Source organism: Ambystoma mexicanum, chromosome 7p (genome assembly GCF_040938575.1).
Source record: "Ambystoma mexicanum isolate Mex_15411 chromosome 7p, UKY_AmexF1_1, whole genome shotgun sequence".
In the NCBI taxonomy this organism is placed as follows: Eukaryota; Metazoa; Chordata; class Amphibia; order Caudata; family Ambystomatidae; genus Ambystoma; species Ambystoma mexicanum.
In genome coordinates, this window is record NC_090939.1 from 723529861 (window position 1) to 723550256 (window position 20396).

At 47.0% G+C, this 20396-nt stretch overlaps 1 protein-coding gene across 2 annotated transcripts in view; it reads left to right on the top strand.

The window, feature by feature from the left end:
- TXLNG (taxilin gamma) overlaps window positions 1-20396 on the top strand; it is a 567462-nt gene that overhangs the window by 243943 nt on the left and 303123 nt on the right. For both annotated transcript variants that reach the window (XM_069636805.1, XM_069636806.1), the window contains exon 6: window positions 10838-10957. In XM_069636805.1, coding sequence (XP_069492906.1) covers window positions 10838-10957 — 120 coding nt within the window. The remainder of the gene's footprint in view (window positions 1-10837; window positions 10958-20396) is intronic.

A 20396-nucleotide genomic window follows, 5' to 3' on the forward strand; every position in this document is an offset into this window, starting at 1 on the left:
AGCGTTGTACATAGAACATATTTATTTCAATTAACACCAAACCAAAGTCGGTACTCCTTTATTGACCTCAAAAGGGTGCAAGGCTGAGTTGGACTTGCTGGGATTCGAACCTGCAACTCACAGATCACGCAGAGATTGCAGCAACCGAGTGCTCAACCGGCTGAGATATCTTATTGACGAACATCCTTCAGAGGTTGGTTAACTGAGTATCGACTGAGGTATAATGATCACAGTACCTAGATGTATGACGAACCATTTATGAAGCGCTACATAAAGTTAAATATCTATCTGGATTATCAAAGGGGCAGATTTTGCTGAGTTTCTATTTCAATTACCAATGTAACTTTCATTTGTTTGTTTTTGAACAGCACTGGCACTTTCTTGAGTCAGGTTTTGGATGTTTTATTTGTAGTCTTGAAGATTTGAGAGGCTAGAACACCTGTGATCAGTGTAATGACAATTACCCTTGAGCAAAGACTCTGCTGCCACTGACCATTTATAGTAATGTACCCCATTGACTGCAAGGTTGAATGGATGTAAACTAGACTGTGCATAGTCATCATGTTACACACTGTTTTTATAATTAGACTGTAAATTAAATTATAAGTGTAGAAATTATCTGCCTCAGCATGATTATGCACACAGCACCGGAACTCTGAAAAATACAATTGTGCAATACTGGTTTGCTTTCACTGGAAAAAAAGCATAACTTTAAAAATAAAAAAAATAAAAATCTCAATTTGCACTTTGTTTTCCATCTTATTAATTCTAGGAAAACATGCACAGTGCTTCTGAAGCTGGATGGAAAGAAACCATTCCTTTTATCAGTGTGCAGTTTTTTTTTTTGAAAGGCTTCAGAGAAATACATTCTGTTTAAGAGGTGGCTTGCAATTACATCCATGTAGATAAAAAATCACAAGAAGCCATCTGGTTTTTGTCAAGTAACCTGAACTTTGCACTGCCCTCTGCTCTGAACCTGTGTGTAAATGTACCCAGGAAAATAATAAAGTTGGCGTATTTACAAGATTTTCATGCGTAGAAAGGCCTGGTACTCGTGTTATCTGGAGCCCTGTCGGTAGTGGATGTGGTTGGTTTTGGGGATGGCAGAGCGTTTAAATGGGTGTAGAGAAGGGGATAGAACGGGCTGTGTCTGCAGTTGAGGGGGCATACGGGAGGGCTGTTGGAGGCACAGGGGAGACGTTGGCTAGGTGGGTCATTAGTTAGGTTTCTGGAGTGCCAGTGTGGTGCTCTGAGCTGGGATGTGTGAGGCATGTTGTGTAGAGCTGGGAAAGATGCGCCCAAAAGCAAAGCTCACAGCAGTGGGAAGTGAGCCTGGGATTTAAGACTTGGAACAGTGGAAACATGCACTGAGATTTGAGATACGCAGTAGTGGGTAAAATGCACCTAGATTCAGGACACACAGTAGTCAGGATGGGGGGGGAGTGGGGGAGGGAGGGATGGAGGAGCACCTAGATTCAGAATACACAGCTGTGGGAAAATACACCTAGATTAAAGATGCACAGTAGTTGGGGGTGGGGTCGTTAATGCAAGTACAATTTTTAGCACTTGGATTCAACAGTATAATGAAAGACCACTTATATCCAACGTGAGCAGTGCAATGAAAACCAGTTACAAACTAGGCTAGATGCAGGTATGTATTAGGTAGTTGGGTAATAAAAGTGGTGGGGTTTTACCGAAGTACAGTAATGGTTGTACTCCCTGCCCACACCACACTTACCTTATCACTCGCTGTCGGTTGGCTGCATTGGGTGTCCCAGGCGAACATGGGCAAACAAGGAGTGAAGCTACTTAGACAGGAGCTGCCTTTTGGGTCTTCACTGGCTGCCTGGAGTGTTTCACTGAAGACGGCAACGACCGCAAACGTGGGTTCTACACTGGCCAGTCTGGTCAGGGAGAAGGTGGACTGCGATAATGGGGGGAAAAGGAGGATATCGGGAGGGCTTGGGAACAGAGAGAGTGCAATAATCGGTAAATGGAAGTCCTAGTGGGCTCTGGCGTGCAAAAGCAGGGCTTACTTCCAAGGGACAGTGTCCTTACCCAAGCAGAGAAGCTAAAGAGCTTGTGGATTTTGCAGGCTGCGCAGAGTGCTATTGACCCAGTGAGGTAACTATCGCACACATGGGTGCTACACTGGCCAATCTGGTCGGGGAGAGATCTGGCTGGCAGGAGGGGGGAAAGGGAGGATATTGAGACAAGATTTACACTCTTGGGGACTACAGATATGTGGAAGCTTATATTTAAATCAAAACCACCGCTTTTGTTCTTCGAAACCCTAGAAAACGGACACTGAAGAATGCCAAAACATATCTGTGATTGCTTGTAGTCTCTAATAGATGGAATGTGTCCTAGCAGTTTGGGTAGGACAAACCCTGATTTGCCCTTTTTCTTTTTTGCTTTTGGATTGGCGCAGCAGGCAAAACACCATTGGTTTTGTAAGTAGTCTAATGGAAGTGCAGTGCTTCTGATTAATTCAAAGCTTTTCTATCCATCACATTTCAATCTTGTGTATAATTTGCTAGTGTTCTTACTTGAATCTGACCTAACATTTAAAAGGAACGTCTTGGTGCCCTTTAGCAAGAGCACCCCATGGTGATTGTGTATGTTATGTTGATTTTGGTTTTTTTTTTTACCACCTCTACAACCCAAGGGCAGTCTCCAGGCGCTAATGTGGCTCTGCAAGAGAGGAGGGCTGGGTGTGTTAGTGGTGATGGGATAATAGGTTATGTTCAGAACCTGGGGGAACTGGCATCTATGAGCATTGTTTTGCACGTGGGAGTTGCTTCAGGAGGCCCTGAGTGTTTTAACCGTATGGGTGGGACTCAGTGCCTCTGGAGGGTGCTGGTGTGTGTTGTGATGTTCGGGTGAAAAGTGGTTTTGCACACTAGTTGGCTGTAACCATAAGGGTCCAGAGTCGTGGATGGCTGTTAGGTGTATGAGTAACTGTTTAGTTGTTTGTATTGGTGTAGTGTTAATGGATTTATGGACTCTGTGACGTGTAGTTCCCTCTTCCAGAATCTCAGACGGTAGGGTGTCAAACTTCGAGTGATTCTTGGTCTGTTTGTGTAGTGTGGCTAGCCCCTAGTCAAGTGTAGTGGTGTTGGTTATGTTGGAGGTGCAGGAAGAGGTAATGGGTTAGTAAGTCAGGTTGTTTTGGTGAAGCCTCTGGTGTTAGTCTTCGGTTGCCGCTTAATGATATCCACCAATGTTCTTGGTTGTGGTTTGTCGGCCCATCTCGTCTCCTCTCTAGGTCTGGGGCTGACTTCCCAGCGGGCTATCGTGGCTGTTGGGTGGTTGTACATTGTGTGTTCCTGGTTAATCCTCCAGGTTAGTTGTGGGTGTTGGTTGTGTACCTGATGTCCGGTCGGTTGCTGAAGGGGTGTGCAGGTGGAGTTATAGAGGTAAGGCGGCTACTGAGCCCTAATTGTGGGTGAGCAGGTTAAGGTGGTCCTGTGAGTGGTTGGGCACGTTTGGTGCGGCTTGGGTTTTGGTGGTTTACTTGTCTGATTTACCATGGGGCATAATTGCACATTGGTGTTGTCCCGAAATCCTTCCTTTGGTTGTGCGGCCTTCTCTTCTTTGATCATTCTAGTTGCGCACGGTTGGAGGTGGGGCTGGAGCGGTGTTGTGATCCTCTAAGGTTTTGTTGTTAACTCTGACCATTTCCATTAGTGTATTCCGTTTTGGTCTGCAATGTTGTTGCTGCGGGTGCCCCTTTGTGGTTGTCATGGTCTGTTGAATAACAAGGTTTTGAGTCTTTTCCTGAAGGTGATGTTGTCTTCGATATTTGTAATTTCTGTGGGCATGGTGTTCCAAAAGTTATCAATTAAACGTGAGAAGCCTGTTCCACCGAATTATTTTTCCTAATGTTTTGCCTCCATTTGTTGGTGGTCGCTGGAGCTTAGGTCTCTACTTGGCGAGTAGTGACTGATCTTGGCTTAGAGTGATTTGGCTCATTGTCTGTGTAAGGCGTTGTGGGTGATGCAGGTGCGTTTTGTTTACTGGTAGCCAGTGTAGGCTCTTAAGAGCTGGAGTGAGCTGGAGTGATGTGGTCTCTTCTGTTTAATCTTAGTAGAATCCTGGCTGCAGTGTTTTGCAACCTTTGGAATTTCTTGGTGAGTCTTGCAGCATTCCTAGAGGCATTTTACGTAGTCGTTGCTTGTAAGTATTAGAGATATGATAGTGTGGGTTCTGTGATGAAAGGAAAGCTATGGGAGTAGTCCAACATTTTTTGGGTGATTGCGTTGACTTGCAGTTCCAAGGATAGTCTGTTGTCCATAGGTATTCCTAGGTTATTTACTCTGTTGCAAGTCTCTGGTTGTGTTCCAATGCCTGCCGGCCAGTCCACTTGTGGATTGATTGTATTAATTTCTGTAGGTGAGAGCATTATTTCAGTTTTTGCCAGGTTCAATTTGAGGTTGTTCGTTGTCATCCAGTTGTAGATGTATGTGAGGCAGTTACTTTGTCCGTGGGTCATAGTCTTTACCATCCGTTGTCTGCGTAGTTGTAGGCGGTTAGTCCGTGGGTTCAAATGATTATCAGGGGCACATGTAGATGTTAAAAAGCAGGGGGTTAGGGGCTGGATCTCGGTGGTACTCCAAGGTGTCATCTTTGGTGTTTGAGATGAACGGTGGTAAGTAGGGTCTCTTGGTTCGCTTTGTGAGGAATGAGGTAAGGCACCTTGGTGCGGATTAAGATCTTGTGCATGTGGTTCTCCAGGATCTTTGCTGGGTAGGGTAAGTTTGATATAGGTCTGTAGTTGCTCGGGTCTTCTGTACTTTGATTCCTTTTTTACCAGTGGCTTGATGTATGCTGATTTCAAGGCAGTTGGTACAATTCCTTTTTTCGAGTGATGGGTTCACTAGGTTCCGGAAGTGTGTTGCTGGTGTTCTGTGCTTAATTACTTTGCAGATGTCAGAGGGGCAGGGGTCCCTCTGGGATCCTGCAAGGTTGGTGTCCTAGATTAGTGTGGCGAAAGTGGTCTGTTATTGGTTGTAGGCATGTGAGTTTTGCTGTATTCTGTGTTTTGCCCCTTGTGGTATGGCGGCTGTGGTTGCGTTCACCTGGTTGTTTGCCTGTTGGTTTGTTTCTATTTTTGATCTGAGATGGTTGGTGATACTGTCACAAAGTGCTTGTGTTAGGATAACCGATTTATTTCAGGATGAGTTTTTTTTTTTATATTTGATTCTGAAGAGTTTGTTGTGTAGATTGTTTGCCGGTTCAATTCTTGTGGCTTAGTATTTTTTGTTGTTGCTTTGAGTACTGTTGATTTGTATAGTCTGATATGTCTTTGGTATTTTATTTTGTCCTATCGGTTGTACTGTTGTCTCCATGCTTTTTCCATTTTGCGATTTTATTCTAGTTCTTTAAGTTCTGTGAACTATTTTGTGGGCAGTTTTTATTGGTGTAGTTTTAGAAATTTTTACTGGTGCCAGTTGGTCTGCGGCCTCAATGATCCAGTGTTTTCTGCTCAGTCTGGGGTTGTTTCGGTGGGTTCTGTGTTGCTTGGTAGGATTGAGTCTAGCGAGTTAGTTGCTGCCTGCAGGCCTAGATTCCTCCTGTTTCTATTCTTGCTGGCATGCAGTACTTTCATTCCGGCCAGTAGGTGGGTTTGGAGTGTGATGTAGAATGGGGATCAGGTAATGGTTGCTCCATACCATCAGTGTGGATAGCAAAGATGTGCATGGTCCTTCTCTGCAGAATATTGCATCCAGTGTGTGTTTGGTGTTGTGGGTGGATCCATTTACTATTTGCTTGAAGTGCATGGTTTCCAGGAGTGCACAGAGTGAGTTCGCTGATGTTTCATTTTCTTCTTCGAACCAAATGTTGAAGTTTTCCAGTATGACTAGGTTGTCGTGGTAGGTTGATAAAATGGTGGTGGCGTCTGTTAGTTTTGTAGTGAAGTTGGGGTTACAGGATGGTGGTCGGTAGATCAGGAGGAACACTGTTGGTTTTCTCGTTGAGTTCGATCTTGAGGAAGGATTCAGTCTTCTACATCGGTTGGGTTGGGTTGAGTGGAGTGGCTTGGATATACTCTGTGTGTTATTGTGATTCTGCCTCCCTCTATTGGCGTGTTTTAACTTGACATTGTCCGGTATGGCTTTGTTCTCAATGGCTTTGTAATTGTCAGATAAGGTTTCTGTAAGAGCACATCTGTGCCTCCTTCGCTTAGTAGGTCGTGAATTTCTGTTTAGTGTTTTGCCATGGATCCAACATTGAGAAGGCTGCAATGTAGTTGGTTTTATTTTCCTTGTGGGTTGTTGTTCGGTTTGGTGTCGTCTGGTGGGCTTCCTTTGCTGGGGGGGGTTCTCTCCTGATTGTGCCTGTTGGGGACAGGAGTTCTTTGGTGATCAGTCTCTGTCGAGTAGTCTGATTAGATTGATTGTAGGGTTGTTTGGGGTTGCTTAGTTCCGTCTGAGTTGTTTGGTGCCCTTCCTTTGTTCCAGTCTTTGGTGATGTACAGTGTGTAGAAGGTAATGGATTCAAGTTTGTACTTGGTTCTTGTTGGAGTATTGTCCCTAGTGTTCTTTGGGTTGCGGTGGTTCTTTAATTGTCGTGCTGCGTTTTCCGTTCTTGTGGGGTCTGTGGTTGTTATGCTTCTTGCTTGTGGGTTTGTTTCTTGTTAGTCTGTCTTAACTTACAAAGTAGTCTTATGTGGTAAGGTAGCAAGCAATGTAGTCCGTCTTTTCTCTGTTCTTGGTATTGGTCCTTGGGCCGTTTGGCCTCTTTTTCACCAAGTTTTTCGGGGTTAAGAGATCTTGCCTCCCAGCACCTTCCTGTGCGGCTGAGGTTTCCTTTTTGTTTCTGCTCTCCATTCTAGCATCCATCTTTCTTGTGGCAAGACACGCTGTTTGAGTTGTGGGTTGGTTCCCTTTGAGTGGTAGTCCTCTCTGGATTGGTATGTTTCCTGGTCCCTAGAACTAAGTCTTCACTGTGGTTTTTTGTTGGTTTTAGTTGATGAGGTGGTGGAACCCGGGGGTTGTTTACCTTTGTGGCTCGGTCATTTACTGGTTTTCCTTTGTGGCGGTGTGGTTTTTGGAGGGAGTATCATGGTCCTTTGGTGGTGGTTGTAGATTCACTGATATCTTGTTCCGGGGCTATGGAGTCAGTGTGTCGCCTGGTGCTGTTCCCACAAACTTTGAGTGATTGGGTTTGCGTTGGTTCAGCTGAGTAACCGTTCAACAAATCTGAGTGGGCCAACTTAAAGTAGTGGGGTTTTGGGTTGGCTATGGGGCATACTTCCGATTGATGCTTATCATTGTCTGCTGATAAAACAACTGAGTGACTAGCTATCCGTTGCAGTGATAGACCTTGTGGTTCCAATACAGCAGTGGTTGGATGACACCTAGGTTTGGGACAAGGGAGCAGGGGCAACCCCTGAGTGGATGGCACTGCAGTGGTGGTGGGGGGGGGGGGTGAAGGGGGGAGTAGAAACCTAGAATCGGAACACAGTGGTGGGGAGGGCACCTGGGGCGGGAGGAACCAAGGATGGGGGGGGGGGGGAGAGCGTCAGTTGGGGATACAACAATGAATGCAGGGCACCTAGATTTAGGACACCTAGCGAGTGGGCGGAAAGCCTATGTGGAGAGACCACAGTGAAAAGCAATAATGCCTAGATTTGGGGCCTGTCAAGTGGGAGAAATGCCTAAATTGGAGACACAACAGTGAAAGTTCATAGAGTGGATTTGGTAATATTACTTAATTTTTGTTTTCATGGCCAAGAATATTGAGGCCTACTAACTGTATTTCCATATATACAGTCTAACTTGAATTAAGAGTGCTCTTAAAACCATGGTAGAATGCCACCTGACTCTCCTTGACACATCATGCAAGTAACGGAAACGTTGCTTAAAACAAAATGAAAAGGGATTCAAAAAACCCCTGCTAGACCTCACCATAACTTGAAGTGTGCAGCTTAAAAACAAGGAATTTAATAATGGGTTCTGGGGTCCCCCTGCACAGATAGCCATATGCAAAACAAGAGGTTAGGCTAGATTGTATGTAGTAACCCTGTGGGAGACTACACCAGCCTTGTCCTCTTGGCAATAGTTAACCCCACCTTTGGTATAGGCCTGTACTACACAAGTCGGTAGTGTGACTGAGCAGCCAGGCGTATCGCGAGAGGGGGTCAATGTGAGCTGTAAAGTTGCAACAAAGAGTTTCACAGTGAAAAGTATTCAAATACCACTTATACTCAAGGTTTCCTGATAAAATAATGTATTAAAGTCAAAATGAGCCTTCTTTAAAAGGGACCAGTTGGAAACAATAAAAATACACCTCAAAACACACTTCTTTAGTTCATTAAAGTGAGTAGATAGCATTTTGGGATGGCACACAGATATTCCTACACCCTGAGGTGACTACAATAGATAGGACACTAGACATTAATATATCACTTTTCACACTTGAATGGTAATGCTGAAGTTGTGGCAAAAAGGAAAAGGTTAGGGAAGGAAAAACAATGGTTAACAAGTTTCTCAAACAGGTGGTAAGCACTTTCGAAGCCCCCAATGCAATGTAGATTAACCCTTTCCCAGCTGTACAAGTAAGTTATGTATGACTTTTTGGTGGGATAGTTAAAACAGTCAGGGGTTAGAGTCTTCAGGGAGCCAGGACAGCCAATGTCACTTGAGCAAAGTCTAGGGGAGCTGAGGCACTTCTTGAAGGTAAGTGCAAAGTCTTGCACAATGTTAAGCGATAGTTTTGTTGAAAATGAAATCACTGTTGAGCCACAAGCTGGGAGGCTTGTGATGGGCAAAGCTGCAAGCAGCCCTGCAAAGGACAGCCAATGCAAGTCTCAACTGAGAGCAAGCAAGCTACAGAACAAGAGGTAAGTACCCCTTAATTCACAGTACAGTAGGTCTGAAGAAATGGTTCCAGCTGGCTTCGGTTCCTGCAGATCCTGTTCCTGGGCCTATGTCGTGGGGCCAAGAGGGAGGGCGTCTGGGGACTCCTGCACTATGATTCGAAGGTCAGCAGCAGCAAAGGGCAAAGGTCAAAGTTCAGATCAGCAGCACTTTGCGGTTTCAGCTTCTCGCGAATAGCACCACAGTGGTTCTTGGACACTTTGTAGGCTTTCCTTATTTCTGGGGTCAAGCACTCTGGGAGGTTGCTCAGGCTGAGTCAGCCCTGCTTCGAGGGAGTCAGGAGTATCTTCCTGGAGCCCGGGGTCTGGCTTATTTATTTTAAAAACAATGTGCTTGATTCTGGTGTTCCTGTCCCCTGGCACTCGGTTCCTGCAGCGGCAATCGAAGAACAGCCAGCAGAGAGTATTTCCAGTCGAGTTGGTCTTGGTTGATTGGTCCCACCAACCCAAGGGGAGAAGTCGTCCTTTCCAGCGCTTCTCTAGTCGAGGCGAAGTCGGAGCTTCGGTGCTGCAAGAGGGCGTCACCGGGCAAACCCAATGGTGCAGGAGTTGCAGCAAGCTTCTCTTCCAAGTGCTTCTTCGGATTCCTTCGTCCAGTGGTCAACTCTTCCTTCCTTGCAAAAAACCTTGCCTTTTATGCAAGTCTCTCCCATTAATTTACATCACTCACACAGCGGTGTGGCTGTCCTCCAATCACCTTTGGGTGCATTCCTGTAACCAAGGAGACTAAGCACAGGGAGTTTCGGGCACCACTCTTGCTTCCTGCCCTGCCAGACAGGCTGGAGCCAGAGGCGGGCTTCACAAGTGAACCCTCCCCCTCCCCCACCCCTCCCAAGCCAAAACGAACAAAGTGACCAAACCTGGTTTGGCGTGCAGAGTAAATCTCAAGAAGGACCTTTACAACAAGAAATGGCGAAAAAAGACCGCCAGGGACATTTTGACAAAATGGGCACCCATAGGTGCTATACTGCAGTTGCGAACGCAGCCCGCAGTAAAAACACACAATGGTAGGAAAATGTAAACCACTGCCACCAGCCATTAATTGTAGAAATGTAACATAAAAATGTTACATGAGAAAGTAGACAAAGGGATACTAAGTAACCCCCCCCCCCCCAGCACTCTATGGAAGATAGTGTGTGCTGGGTCTACAAAGTTACAAAAGGTAAGTAAAGTCAGTTTCACTTTACTGCTCTTGGAAACAGTAGTTTAACCAAGAGAAGGTATTTAAACCTTTAGGAAATCTAAAGGGCTTCCCCCTGCCACTGCACTGCAGGTGCTGTGTGTCACAATGTAAAAAGATGCCTATGTAGTTTGTTTTCTTTTGGTTTTGGAGTCTGACAGTGTTCAGATCAAATATAAAATGCATGAGAGAGTGGGAAAAAGGTCTCGCTCTTCAGGATAAAAAGTTCTGAAGTCCAGCAACAGAGCCGGGGGTCTCTAAGGTAGAAGGGAATTAGCACATTTCTGAGAATTCTCTCTAACAGAGGTGATGGCTGGAAGGTTTGGAATTAATCCCAACCTCTGGCATGGTCGTATCTACTGATCAGTGCCCCAAAAATAAATGAGCTAAGCAGGAAAAGAAAAGGAAAAATGGGTTTACTTCCCTTTAAAACTCAGTTCAGGATTAAAACAAAAACAGAATTTTTGGGGTGGGCGATCCCATAAATGTCCATGGAGGGAAAGCAACAAAAAAGTAAATCTTTCTGAACATTATTCATGAATAATTGTTAGTTGTGGGATGTTATTACTGCAATTGGTATTGGAGGAACATTTCTTTCCCTGGATTGTTTTATTTCAATAAACAAAGATATAAACAAAAATTTCGAGTGTGCCCTTAACCTTCCCCTGCCTTCAATGTGTGGAAGAGTCTTGATATCGGAACAATTCAAGTTAAATGAATGTAATCTGTCCTATTTACTAGTTTGTCTAATGTTTCTGTTTCTTTAACCTCAGCACATTGACAAAGTGTTTAAGCATAAGGAGCTGCAGCAACAGCTTATTGATGCCAAACTTCAGCAAACTACACATTTAATGAGGGAGGCAGAAGAGAAACATCAGCGGGAAAGAGAGTTTGTGAGTACCTTCAACTCGTGTTTGTGTCTTCCGATTTCTCCTCCATCATTTCCGCTCTGCTTGCTGCACAATAAACAGTCACACCCACTGCTAACCCTTACTATTCCTCTATGTAGAGATACCTTACGTGTTCCATTCACTCCAAAATCTTCATGAGAGTTGTCTTTAACCAATATATTAATTTGAGGATCGCACACATCGATTTCTTGCAGGTTTTCTGAGGAAACAATCCACCAAAACCACTTTCACCCAGGTCTACAACTTTTCATACCTCTGCTCACCTCCATCTTCATTGTACTTGCTCTCTCAGCAGCCCTTGGCCCTGTGGATTATCCCTCCATCCTTTATACTGTCTCCCCAATTGACTTTAAGTCACCACACTTGATAAGGTGGCCTCCAATCTCTCTGAATGATCCTTCAAATGGATTGTGTTCTTCAATGTATCCTCATCTTTGATATTCGTATCAGCTTTGGTGCTTTGGAAAAAGAAATCCCACACCAGAGGGCTCTGTGCTCGATGTTGTGGCGTCTGTCCCTCGGGGGCTGCCGTAAAGCGTCAACATCATCCATGGTATAAATAGCTAGAGTCGCGCCTGTTGGCTTGAGTTCCGTTTTTCCGAAAGCTTTTGCCTGGAGTGTGTGAACGGTGCTTCAGTCTTTGTTAAAGTTGTTGTCATCTTCTAATCGGTCAACCCAAAAAACTGGCTTAAAATAAATGCCAGGATTGCAGGAAGACAATGTCCATTACTGATCCCCATCGCATCTACCTATGGTGCCTGGGTCCCGACTATCGGACCGATGACTGAGTGTCCTGTCTGGCCATGTCAGGAAAAGCTCTCAAGCAACAATGAGGTAAATTGGCAGTGGGGAGGGAAACTTCAAAGGTTTCTTCGAAGAGGAATGTTAGGGAGAATTCTCATAAATGTGCCAATTCCCTTTACCTTAGAGACCCCCAGCAACTTTGCTGTTTTTTTTTTAGGACTTTATTTTTTTTACCTGGAAAGAGTGTGAGCCTTCTTTCCCCACTTTTTCATGTGTTTTGATGTCTGTTTTACTCTTGTGTTCTTTGGATATGGAGTTTTAAGTAACTCCATAGGCATCATCTTTTCATGTGTGTCACACAGCACCCTCAGTGCAGTGACACAGGGCTGTCTTTTAGGCTTCCCAAAGGTTTGAATACCTTCTCTGGGGTGAACTACTGTTGCCCAGAGAATGTAAGGTTAAATTGACTTTGTTAGTCTTTTTAAATTCCTAGACCCAGCACACACCATCTTCCTTTAGAGTGCTGGAGGGAGTTACATAGTATCCCATGTGTCTAAATGCTCATGTAGCAGTCAAATGCTACCCTTTCCTATTGAAAAGGCTGGTGGCAGTGGTTTTACAACGAACTACCATGATTTTTTCTGACCGTGCACACTGGTAGCTAAAAATCGCAGGAGCCATGTTTTTCAAGATGGCGCCTTAAGCCCCTTTTTGTTTAAAGGGGTTCGGGTCTTCTTTTTTCCCCCAGTTTCTTTTTGGGAAGGTCCTTCTAGAGTTTGTCTCTGCGTGCCAAACTAGGTTTGGTCACTTTGTTCGTATGTCTTTGGTGGGCTTCAGGACTGAAGACCGCCTCTGGCGTCTGAGTGTCTGGGGTGGGCAGGAAGTAAGGGAGGTTTTCCAAACTCCCTGTTCTTAGTCCCCTAGGAGACCCAAATGCACCCTGGCGTGATTGGCTGGCTGACTGTCCGGCAAGGACAGCCACCCTGCTGTTTGAGTGGCAGCAAGACTGGAATGAAAGGGAGGAAACTGTTTAAAAGGCAAGTCTCTTGGACTGGAAAGCGGAATCGACCACTGGAACGAAGGAACCGAAGACTAGCTGGAAGGGGGCGGCTGCTGCAACTCCTGGACCGTTGGTTTGCCCGGTGAAGCCCTGCTGCAGGTCCGAATTGCCAAGTTAATCTCTACAGAGAAGCCCCTTCAAGGATGATGACTTCCTTTAAGTTGGTGGGACCAATCAACTCGTAAGCCACCTGGATACGATTCTCAAAGCTGGTTAGGATTAACCAGGGAGAGGGACACCAGCTTGTATGCGTGAATTACAGCTACTCGAACTGAAGTGACTCCATTTTGTCTGCGTTTTTCCGACTATCCCTTGCAGTGCAGGAGTCACCCAACGTCCTCCCTCTTGTCCCCACGACTGAGGCTCAGGAACAGTGAGATCTGCAGTAACTGCCAGGAACCAACGACTTCAGCTGCATCTTGTTCTTCATATAAAGGTACTGTGCCAACCCGATTGAGAGAACTTAACTCTTGCAGTGAAAGTTCGTGGAACCTTCCCAACCTGCAGGCCTATCGGCTTGTGACCCAACATATGATTCTTTTTCGTACAAACTACTTCTGAGAACTTTTGCAAAGACTTTACCGCTTACTTCAAGAACTGCTGTTTCCTTTCCAAGACACAAGCCCATTGACTTTGGCCTAGGCCTATTGAACTGAATCGAGTCCTCTGGTGAACTGAAACTATTCGCACTGCCTAAGAAAGTATTTGTGATCTAGTCTGCTAACTTGAGCCTTTTACTCCCATTGAAAGTAACTGAAATGCCATTTTGCTCCTATTTCAGGGGAGTCTAATTTACTCAAACTTATTGGTTCAGTACTGAAGTGTGTTTATGTATATTAAGTTGCCTCCTTCTAGTGAATGTTTTCTAAATGATTGTGTAATAAATGAATAAGTGTTTTACCAAGAAACCTTGAGAGTGTCTACATGAGCCATTTTGATTGAAAGACCTCTGTGTAACATCTTGTGCTGCTTACATTCCCTCTTGAGATAAGCCTGGCTGCTCAGCTCGCTACCACAAACTGTGTAGTACAGACTTATACCAAAGGTTGGTTTTTGCTTACACCTGTAGTCCTAATTGTATGTGGTGGTCCCAAAGGGTACTGCATGCAATTCTGCCTAACACTGGTAGCAATCGGCGAGGATAAAGTATAGTTGTTATATTGAGAGTGCTGCTCTCAATTTCGTTCAAATAACCTTCACAAGGCTAAGCACCACTAGAAAAGCAATTGTTTTATAATGCCAAATATGGATAACTTCAAACAGGAAGCCCTGATCATTCTAACAGTAGATCAACTGAAAGATGTGTAAAGTCGGGTGTCCCTCTCTTAAAGGCAAGACAAATGAATTGATTGGGAAATTGTTGAATCATCAATGACTGGGATGTAGAGCTATAACCCCTACCCACTCGGCAAATGTGGATAGTGTTAATGAGGATGATAATGATTCAGAGTCCAACTCTGTTATTGATGATCTAGAAGAGTCCGAGGAGTCTCAGGATGTTAGCCCCACTGCACCTATACCTGCTTTAAGCCCTCAACCTGTAGCCACAGGGACCCTACCAGGTCCAGTACGGAGTCCAGAATTTGTCTCTCTTGAAGAAATGAGACTTGAGTTGGAGTTCAAAAAAATCCAAATGCAAACTGAAATTAAACATCAAGAAATCACACTCCGAGAAATGGAAATGCAAATGCATCATGCTCTTGAAATGAAGAAATTGTCTCTTGAAAGATGGTTCTATCCCAGCGTCGTCTAGGTCTTTCAGTCCTAAGAGACCTTGCATGCCTAAAGAAGCTGTATGTATGTATGAGGTGAGACTTGATATTTTGGATTGGTTGGCTGCTTTTGAATATAACTATGGGATTCAGGGTTTCACAGGGAATCGGTTGATTCCTTGGCTTTTGTCTAGGCTCCCGCAGGTTGCAACTGATGCTAATTTGAGTAGGTGGGGGGAACTTGAAAGATTGGAGTATGAAAATGTGAATCTAGCTTTGATAGCTAGATTTGGGAAAGCTCCTTCCCAGTACCTTAAGAGGGTTAGGGCCCTCAAAAAGCATGATGGTACCCCTTGGCCTTACCTGGGTGTGTGAATGTTTGAAGAACTTGGATGGTTGGGTAAAGGGTTATGATGTGATACACAAGTGTTTCAAGGTGCGACGAGGCAGGGAGGGGGGGGACAAAGGGAAGACAGACAACGATCTTACTAGGCCAGGTGGCATTCAGATCGCGCAAGTGCATGGGAAGAGGGGGAGGGAAAGTGCAAGGGGAAAGTGCAGTACAGGGGTAGTAGAATAACAAGATAAATAATAAGGGCCAGCTGGTGGCAAGTGCAAGGTAAGTGCAGACAAGTGCTGGGACGGGGGCCTGTAGGGATACAGAGACAGTCCCGCAGTTCAAGGGTTGCCAGGGAGACAGTGCAAGGGGAGAGTGGCTGGGCCAGGGACCGAGATCGGTGAGAGTGGTCCAGTTGCAGATTCAGTGCAGTTTCAGTCAGGAATTAGCAGGGGAGGGGGGAGAGAAAGCAGAAGCAAAGAGGAAGGTTTTGAGGTGCTTCTGGAACCGGAGATGGTTCTCTTAAAGTATCAGGGAGGCAGGAAGGCTGTTCAGAAGGAGGCCCCTGCCGCGGAGAGAGATCTACCCCCAACTCGTTGCTTGGAGAAGCGGCTGACCCTGATGGAGTTGGAGGCGGATGAGCGAAGAGCTCGAGAAGGGAGATATTTAGGAAGAGGGAGTTGAAGGTATTTTGCCCCAGGCCCCAGAAGGCCTTGTGGACAATGCAGAGGGTTTTGAACTTGATCCTCGCAGCCATTGGGAGCCAGTGCAGAGATTTCAGTCCTGGAGAGATATGGTCCCTGAGCTTGAGGCCAAGGACAAGCCTCGCAGTCCTGTTCTGGATGAGTTGCAGAGGGCGGAGAGTAGAGGCAGACAGATTTAGATAGAGGCTGTTACAGTAGTCCAGCTTAGAGAGAACCAGGGCTCTGCAGACAGTGAGCTTCTGGGGGTAGGAGAGGAAAGGAAGAATACCTCTGAGGAGGTGCAGCTGGTAGTGTGACTTCTTAGAGACATCAGATATGTGAGGAGAGAAGGAGAGTGTGGAGTCGAGGATGACCCCGAGGTTTTTTGCCTTGCAGGTAGGAGCAGGAAGAGGGCCAAGAGAGGCCGGCCAGAGAGCTGCAGAGAAGGAGGGAGTGGGTGTGCCGATGAGTAGAATCTGTCTTACTGGCATTAAGACAGAGGTCATTGGCGGCACACCATTCCTGGATAGCAGACAGACAGTCAGAGATGAGGGAAGGAGAGGAGGGGGCCGAGGGTAGCCTGAAAATGAGCTGGGTATCATCCGCATAGCACTGAAAGTTGGGGCAGAGAGCGGCGATGCGGTGGGCAAGGAGTGCCAGATATTGGTTAAACAGCCAGGGAGAGAGGTTCGATTCCTGGAGGAGACCACAGGTAGAGAAAAAGATGTCGGAGAGGAAGGACCCCAGTTGCACCTGGGAGGGTCGATTGGAGAGGAAAGAGGTCTGCCGCGCCAGAGCCTGACCAGTGATACCCAGGTTTTCACGGAGACGGTTGAGCAGGATGGCATGGTTGACAGTATCAAAGGCAGAAGAGAGATCGAGTAAGATGAGAACACAGAGTATAAGAGCAAGATTGGAGAGCAGGTCTTCACGGATGTTCAGGAGAGCAGTTTCCGTGCTTCTGGCAGCTCTGAAGCCAGACTGATGGTCATGAAAACAACCAACTGATTCAACATGGAGATTAAGCTGGGAGATGGCCAGTTTCTCCAGGAGCTTGCCCGGGAAGTGAGTGATGGAGATTGGGTTATAGTTAGCCAGGCAGGAGGGGTCGGAAGAGGGTTTCTTAAGAAGAGGGTTTCTTAAGAAGAGGGTGCACAAGGGAGTGCTTAAGGGGGGGATGGGAAGACTCCAGAGGCGAAGGAGTGATTGCAGAAGTCAGCCACGGCAGGAGCCAGGGAGTCGATGTGGTCCTTGATAGTTTTGGAGGAACAGGGGTGAACCTGTTTTGAAGAGACTTTCATGGATCGGACTTGTCTGGAAACCTCGTCAGCAGAGAAAAAGGGGAAAGGCAGAGAAGGAGAGAGGAGGTGTGGCTGCAGAAGGGCCAGAGGAAGAGCAGGGAATAGAGGGAGGGAGGTGATAGGAGAGTGTGAGGACAGGATGTCCTGAGTTTATTTAAATGAATTGAGAAGCCAGTGCCGTGCAGAGGGCCTGGGAGGGGACAGGAGAGGTAGAGACTGCAGCAGGGTTGGCCAGTTCCTTGCAGATTTTAAAGAGTTCAGCTGAGTTGTTAGATGCCGCAGAGATGCAGCCTTGGAAAAGGGCTCTCTTCTTGGTGAGAACAGAGAAGTAGTATTGCCTTTGGAGCAGGCGGCAGGCCAGTTTGTCAGAGGATGAACATGAAGCATGCCATTTCCTCTCTGCCACCCTGCACTTGAATTTTAGGGTGACGAGATCCGAGTAATACCAGGAGTTACATTTGGCTTTGGGCTTCAGGCGGATTCTCATGACAGGGGCAAGGATATCAAGAGTATCAGATATAGCAGAGTGGAGAGGGCTGTGTCAGGGTGCGAGTCAGCCGAAGGGGGAGGGGGAGATGAGAAGGTGGCGGTGAAAGCCTCAACTGACACACGCTTCATGGGTCGGATGACCGAGAAGGAGGGTGGCAGTGATGAAGGTGGCTTTGTCTGAGGGGTAGGGAGGGTGAGGTGGGAGGATAGGAGAAAGTGATCACTCCAGGAGAGAGGAGTGGAGAGCGGGACAGAGAGGAGAAGGTCAGAAGAGATCAGAGCATCAAGAGAGTGTGCCCTGCAGAATGAGTCGGCCCAGACGGGAGAATGGAGAGTGAGAGTGTTGCAGAGATCGCGAAAGTGTCCAGAGGGGGGACAGGAGGCATCCAGGTGGATGTTGAAGTCTCCAAGAAAGAGTTGAGTGGTTGAGGCCAAGAGTGAGGAGGAGAGGTCCGCCCACTCGGAGAGGAAGGAGGAAATCTGACTGGGTGGCCGATATAGTAGCCATAGTGAGGAGAGCAGGATAGTCCATGGAGAAGCAGTTAGAGAAGATAGGTGAGATAGAGCGCACCATAGAATGGGAGGGAGAGGAGGGGGGAAGACAGACGAGAGCAAGAGGACAAGATAACGAGTGGCAAACCAGTAGTGCAGTAGGACGGACTCTCAGGGTTAAAGATCTCACAGTGCTCAATATGGAACCAGGGAGAAGCAACCTGAGTTTGAGAATCCTGAGAGGGGAGGAAAAGGCCTAGTTTACCACAGTGCAAGAAACAACCATAAGTATTAGCACAATGCGTAATTAAGTAACACAGATGTTGGAGGGTTGGGCCGGAAGAGCAGGTGGAGCTAACAATAACTGGCACCTGGCGTCCCCTGCGGACACCTGCAGACACAACGGGAGCTGCAACCGTAGGAGCTGCCCTTTGCCTAAGGGGTCCTTAGCCGAGGGGGCTGCCGGGCAGGGGGCTGCTGCCCAGGAGGGTCAGTTTTACGGCAGAAGGCGCCCAGGAGGAGGAGAGGAAGGGGAGGTGGTGTGGGCTGGCAGAGAGGCGGGAAGGGAGAGGACCAGGAAGTGGCTACAGGGGGAGGGGGCAGAGGGCAGTACAACGCGCTCAGAGCGCGAACAGGAAAATTAAATAAAAAATAAAAATAAAATAAACCAGAAACAACTCACTGGAGGCCCACGGGACCTAGTAGGGCTTGACCTGCAGTCTGGGCACACAGGGATACTGGCGGCTGTTCACACCCGCTCAGCTCTACAACGAAGCGAACGGGGAGAGCAGCAATCGAGTAGTCCTGGAGGGGACTAGCAGAGGCACCAATCAGAGGCGGGGTGGGCGGTCAGGGAGGTGGGAAGGGAGAGGAGGACCAGGAAGTGGCTGCAGTGGGAGGGGGCAGGGGGCAGTACAACGCGCTCGGAGCACTGACAGTAAAATTAAATAAAAATAAAAATAAACCAGAAACTCACTGGAGGCCCACGGGACCTAGCAGGGCTTAAAGAGTTAACACTTTTGAAGGAATGAAAAATCTATTTTTGTTAATCTATTTTTGATGCCTGCTCTCCTGAGCTGAGACAGCACTTGGCTGACTCTAAGCAAATTGATCCAAAGAAGTTAGCAAAGGCTGCTGACTTGTGGGTTGCCAACACGGCTACTCGCAAGGATTCTGGGGCAACTCAGGATGATAGGAAGCAGCACAAGAAAGATAGCAAAGAGAATTCTCCAGCATTGGATCTTTCATGGATTCACATGCTTAGAATATTCCCCGTCATCAGGCTGGGAACCCTCGGTACCTTTATAAAGATGTTTCCCATAGGAAAAATGTCGATACTTCTGTGTCCTATCTACGTCTTTTTGGGCCGCTTACGCATGCCCCAATAGGATGTAGCGGCATAAATGCCCCGCTCCCATCAGATTTCAACCGTCTTCCAAAGTAATGGGATCACCTCACGTCATCCACTATTTTTGCTAGGTTGTTTCATCGTTTTTCCTAATGTCTGGAAAAGCTCTTTTCGTCCGTATGCTACATGCGGATTAAAGCAAGTGTATGAAGGAAATGGCCATATGGACTGTATATATTGTCTCCACCCTCACCATTCGGCAGACAATTGTGACATCTGTAAGGGCTTCTCCCAGAAGACTCTCGAAGACCGGAACCGGCGGTTGGTGGCTTGGTTGAACGACGGAGCGGGTGCGTACCACCCTTCGGAGGTAGGCTCCACGCATAGCTTGGCCTCGACAACTAACTCTTTAGGGGCCCCCCGCCGTTCAGCATCGGCTGAAACTCCAGTGAAGAAAGCACGTCCGATGGAGAAAGGCTTTTTGGAAAAACATTCAACGAGAGAATCTTCGCTGGAAGCGAAAACCTCGTCCTCATCTAAGAAGGAGAGGAAAGAGCAGTCAAGATCCTCCTCAGGTGATCATCATAGATCATCCTCGAGTCGAGACTCTGCAAAACACAGATCAAGTTCAAAAAAGGTGGGAACGCCTCCAAGGATCTGCGCAGCTACCAGCGTCGTCGACGGGAGGGCGATCATCGATGCCCTCACTGCCAGTGACGCAGATCGTCTCTTCAGGTGTTCCGCCGCAGATGACGGCAGTGCAGAATTTAACCTCGTCGACGGAGACTCCACAGGAGGCCTGGTGACCGGAGGTATATGACCCGGTTTTACCGGAAACCTTGTTGCAGCAGGAGGCGGCCTTGTCCATATCCTCTGTGGACGACGAGCGTGAGCAGGTGGCTGGACCTGCAGAACTTGGGTTGCAAGGGATTAGCAAGCTGACTCTTTCGAGCGGGACAAGTATCCCGGTTACAACCCCGTTACTTAACCCTCAAACTGTTTTATCTCTGGAAGTTCTATCTACATTGCAGAACCTGTTGAAGAAATTGGATGAGAAGTTACCTCAGGTGACAGCTCCGGCAAGTCCAGGCGTCGACGAGCCAGGTCCCTCCCATCGACCAACTCTGATGGCGTCGACGGCGGTGCCGGGCCGTGAAGGCCTTCCATGTGCATGCCCGGAGGAACGAGAACTGCTGGAATCCGAGTCAGAGAGAGAGAGAGTCCATATCGGATATATCGTTATCCCCCTCTAGGG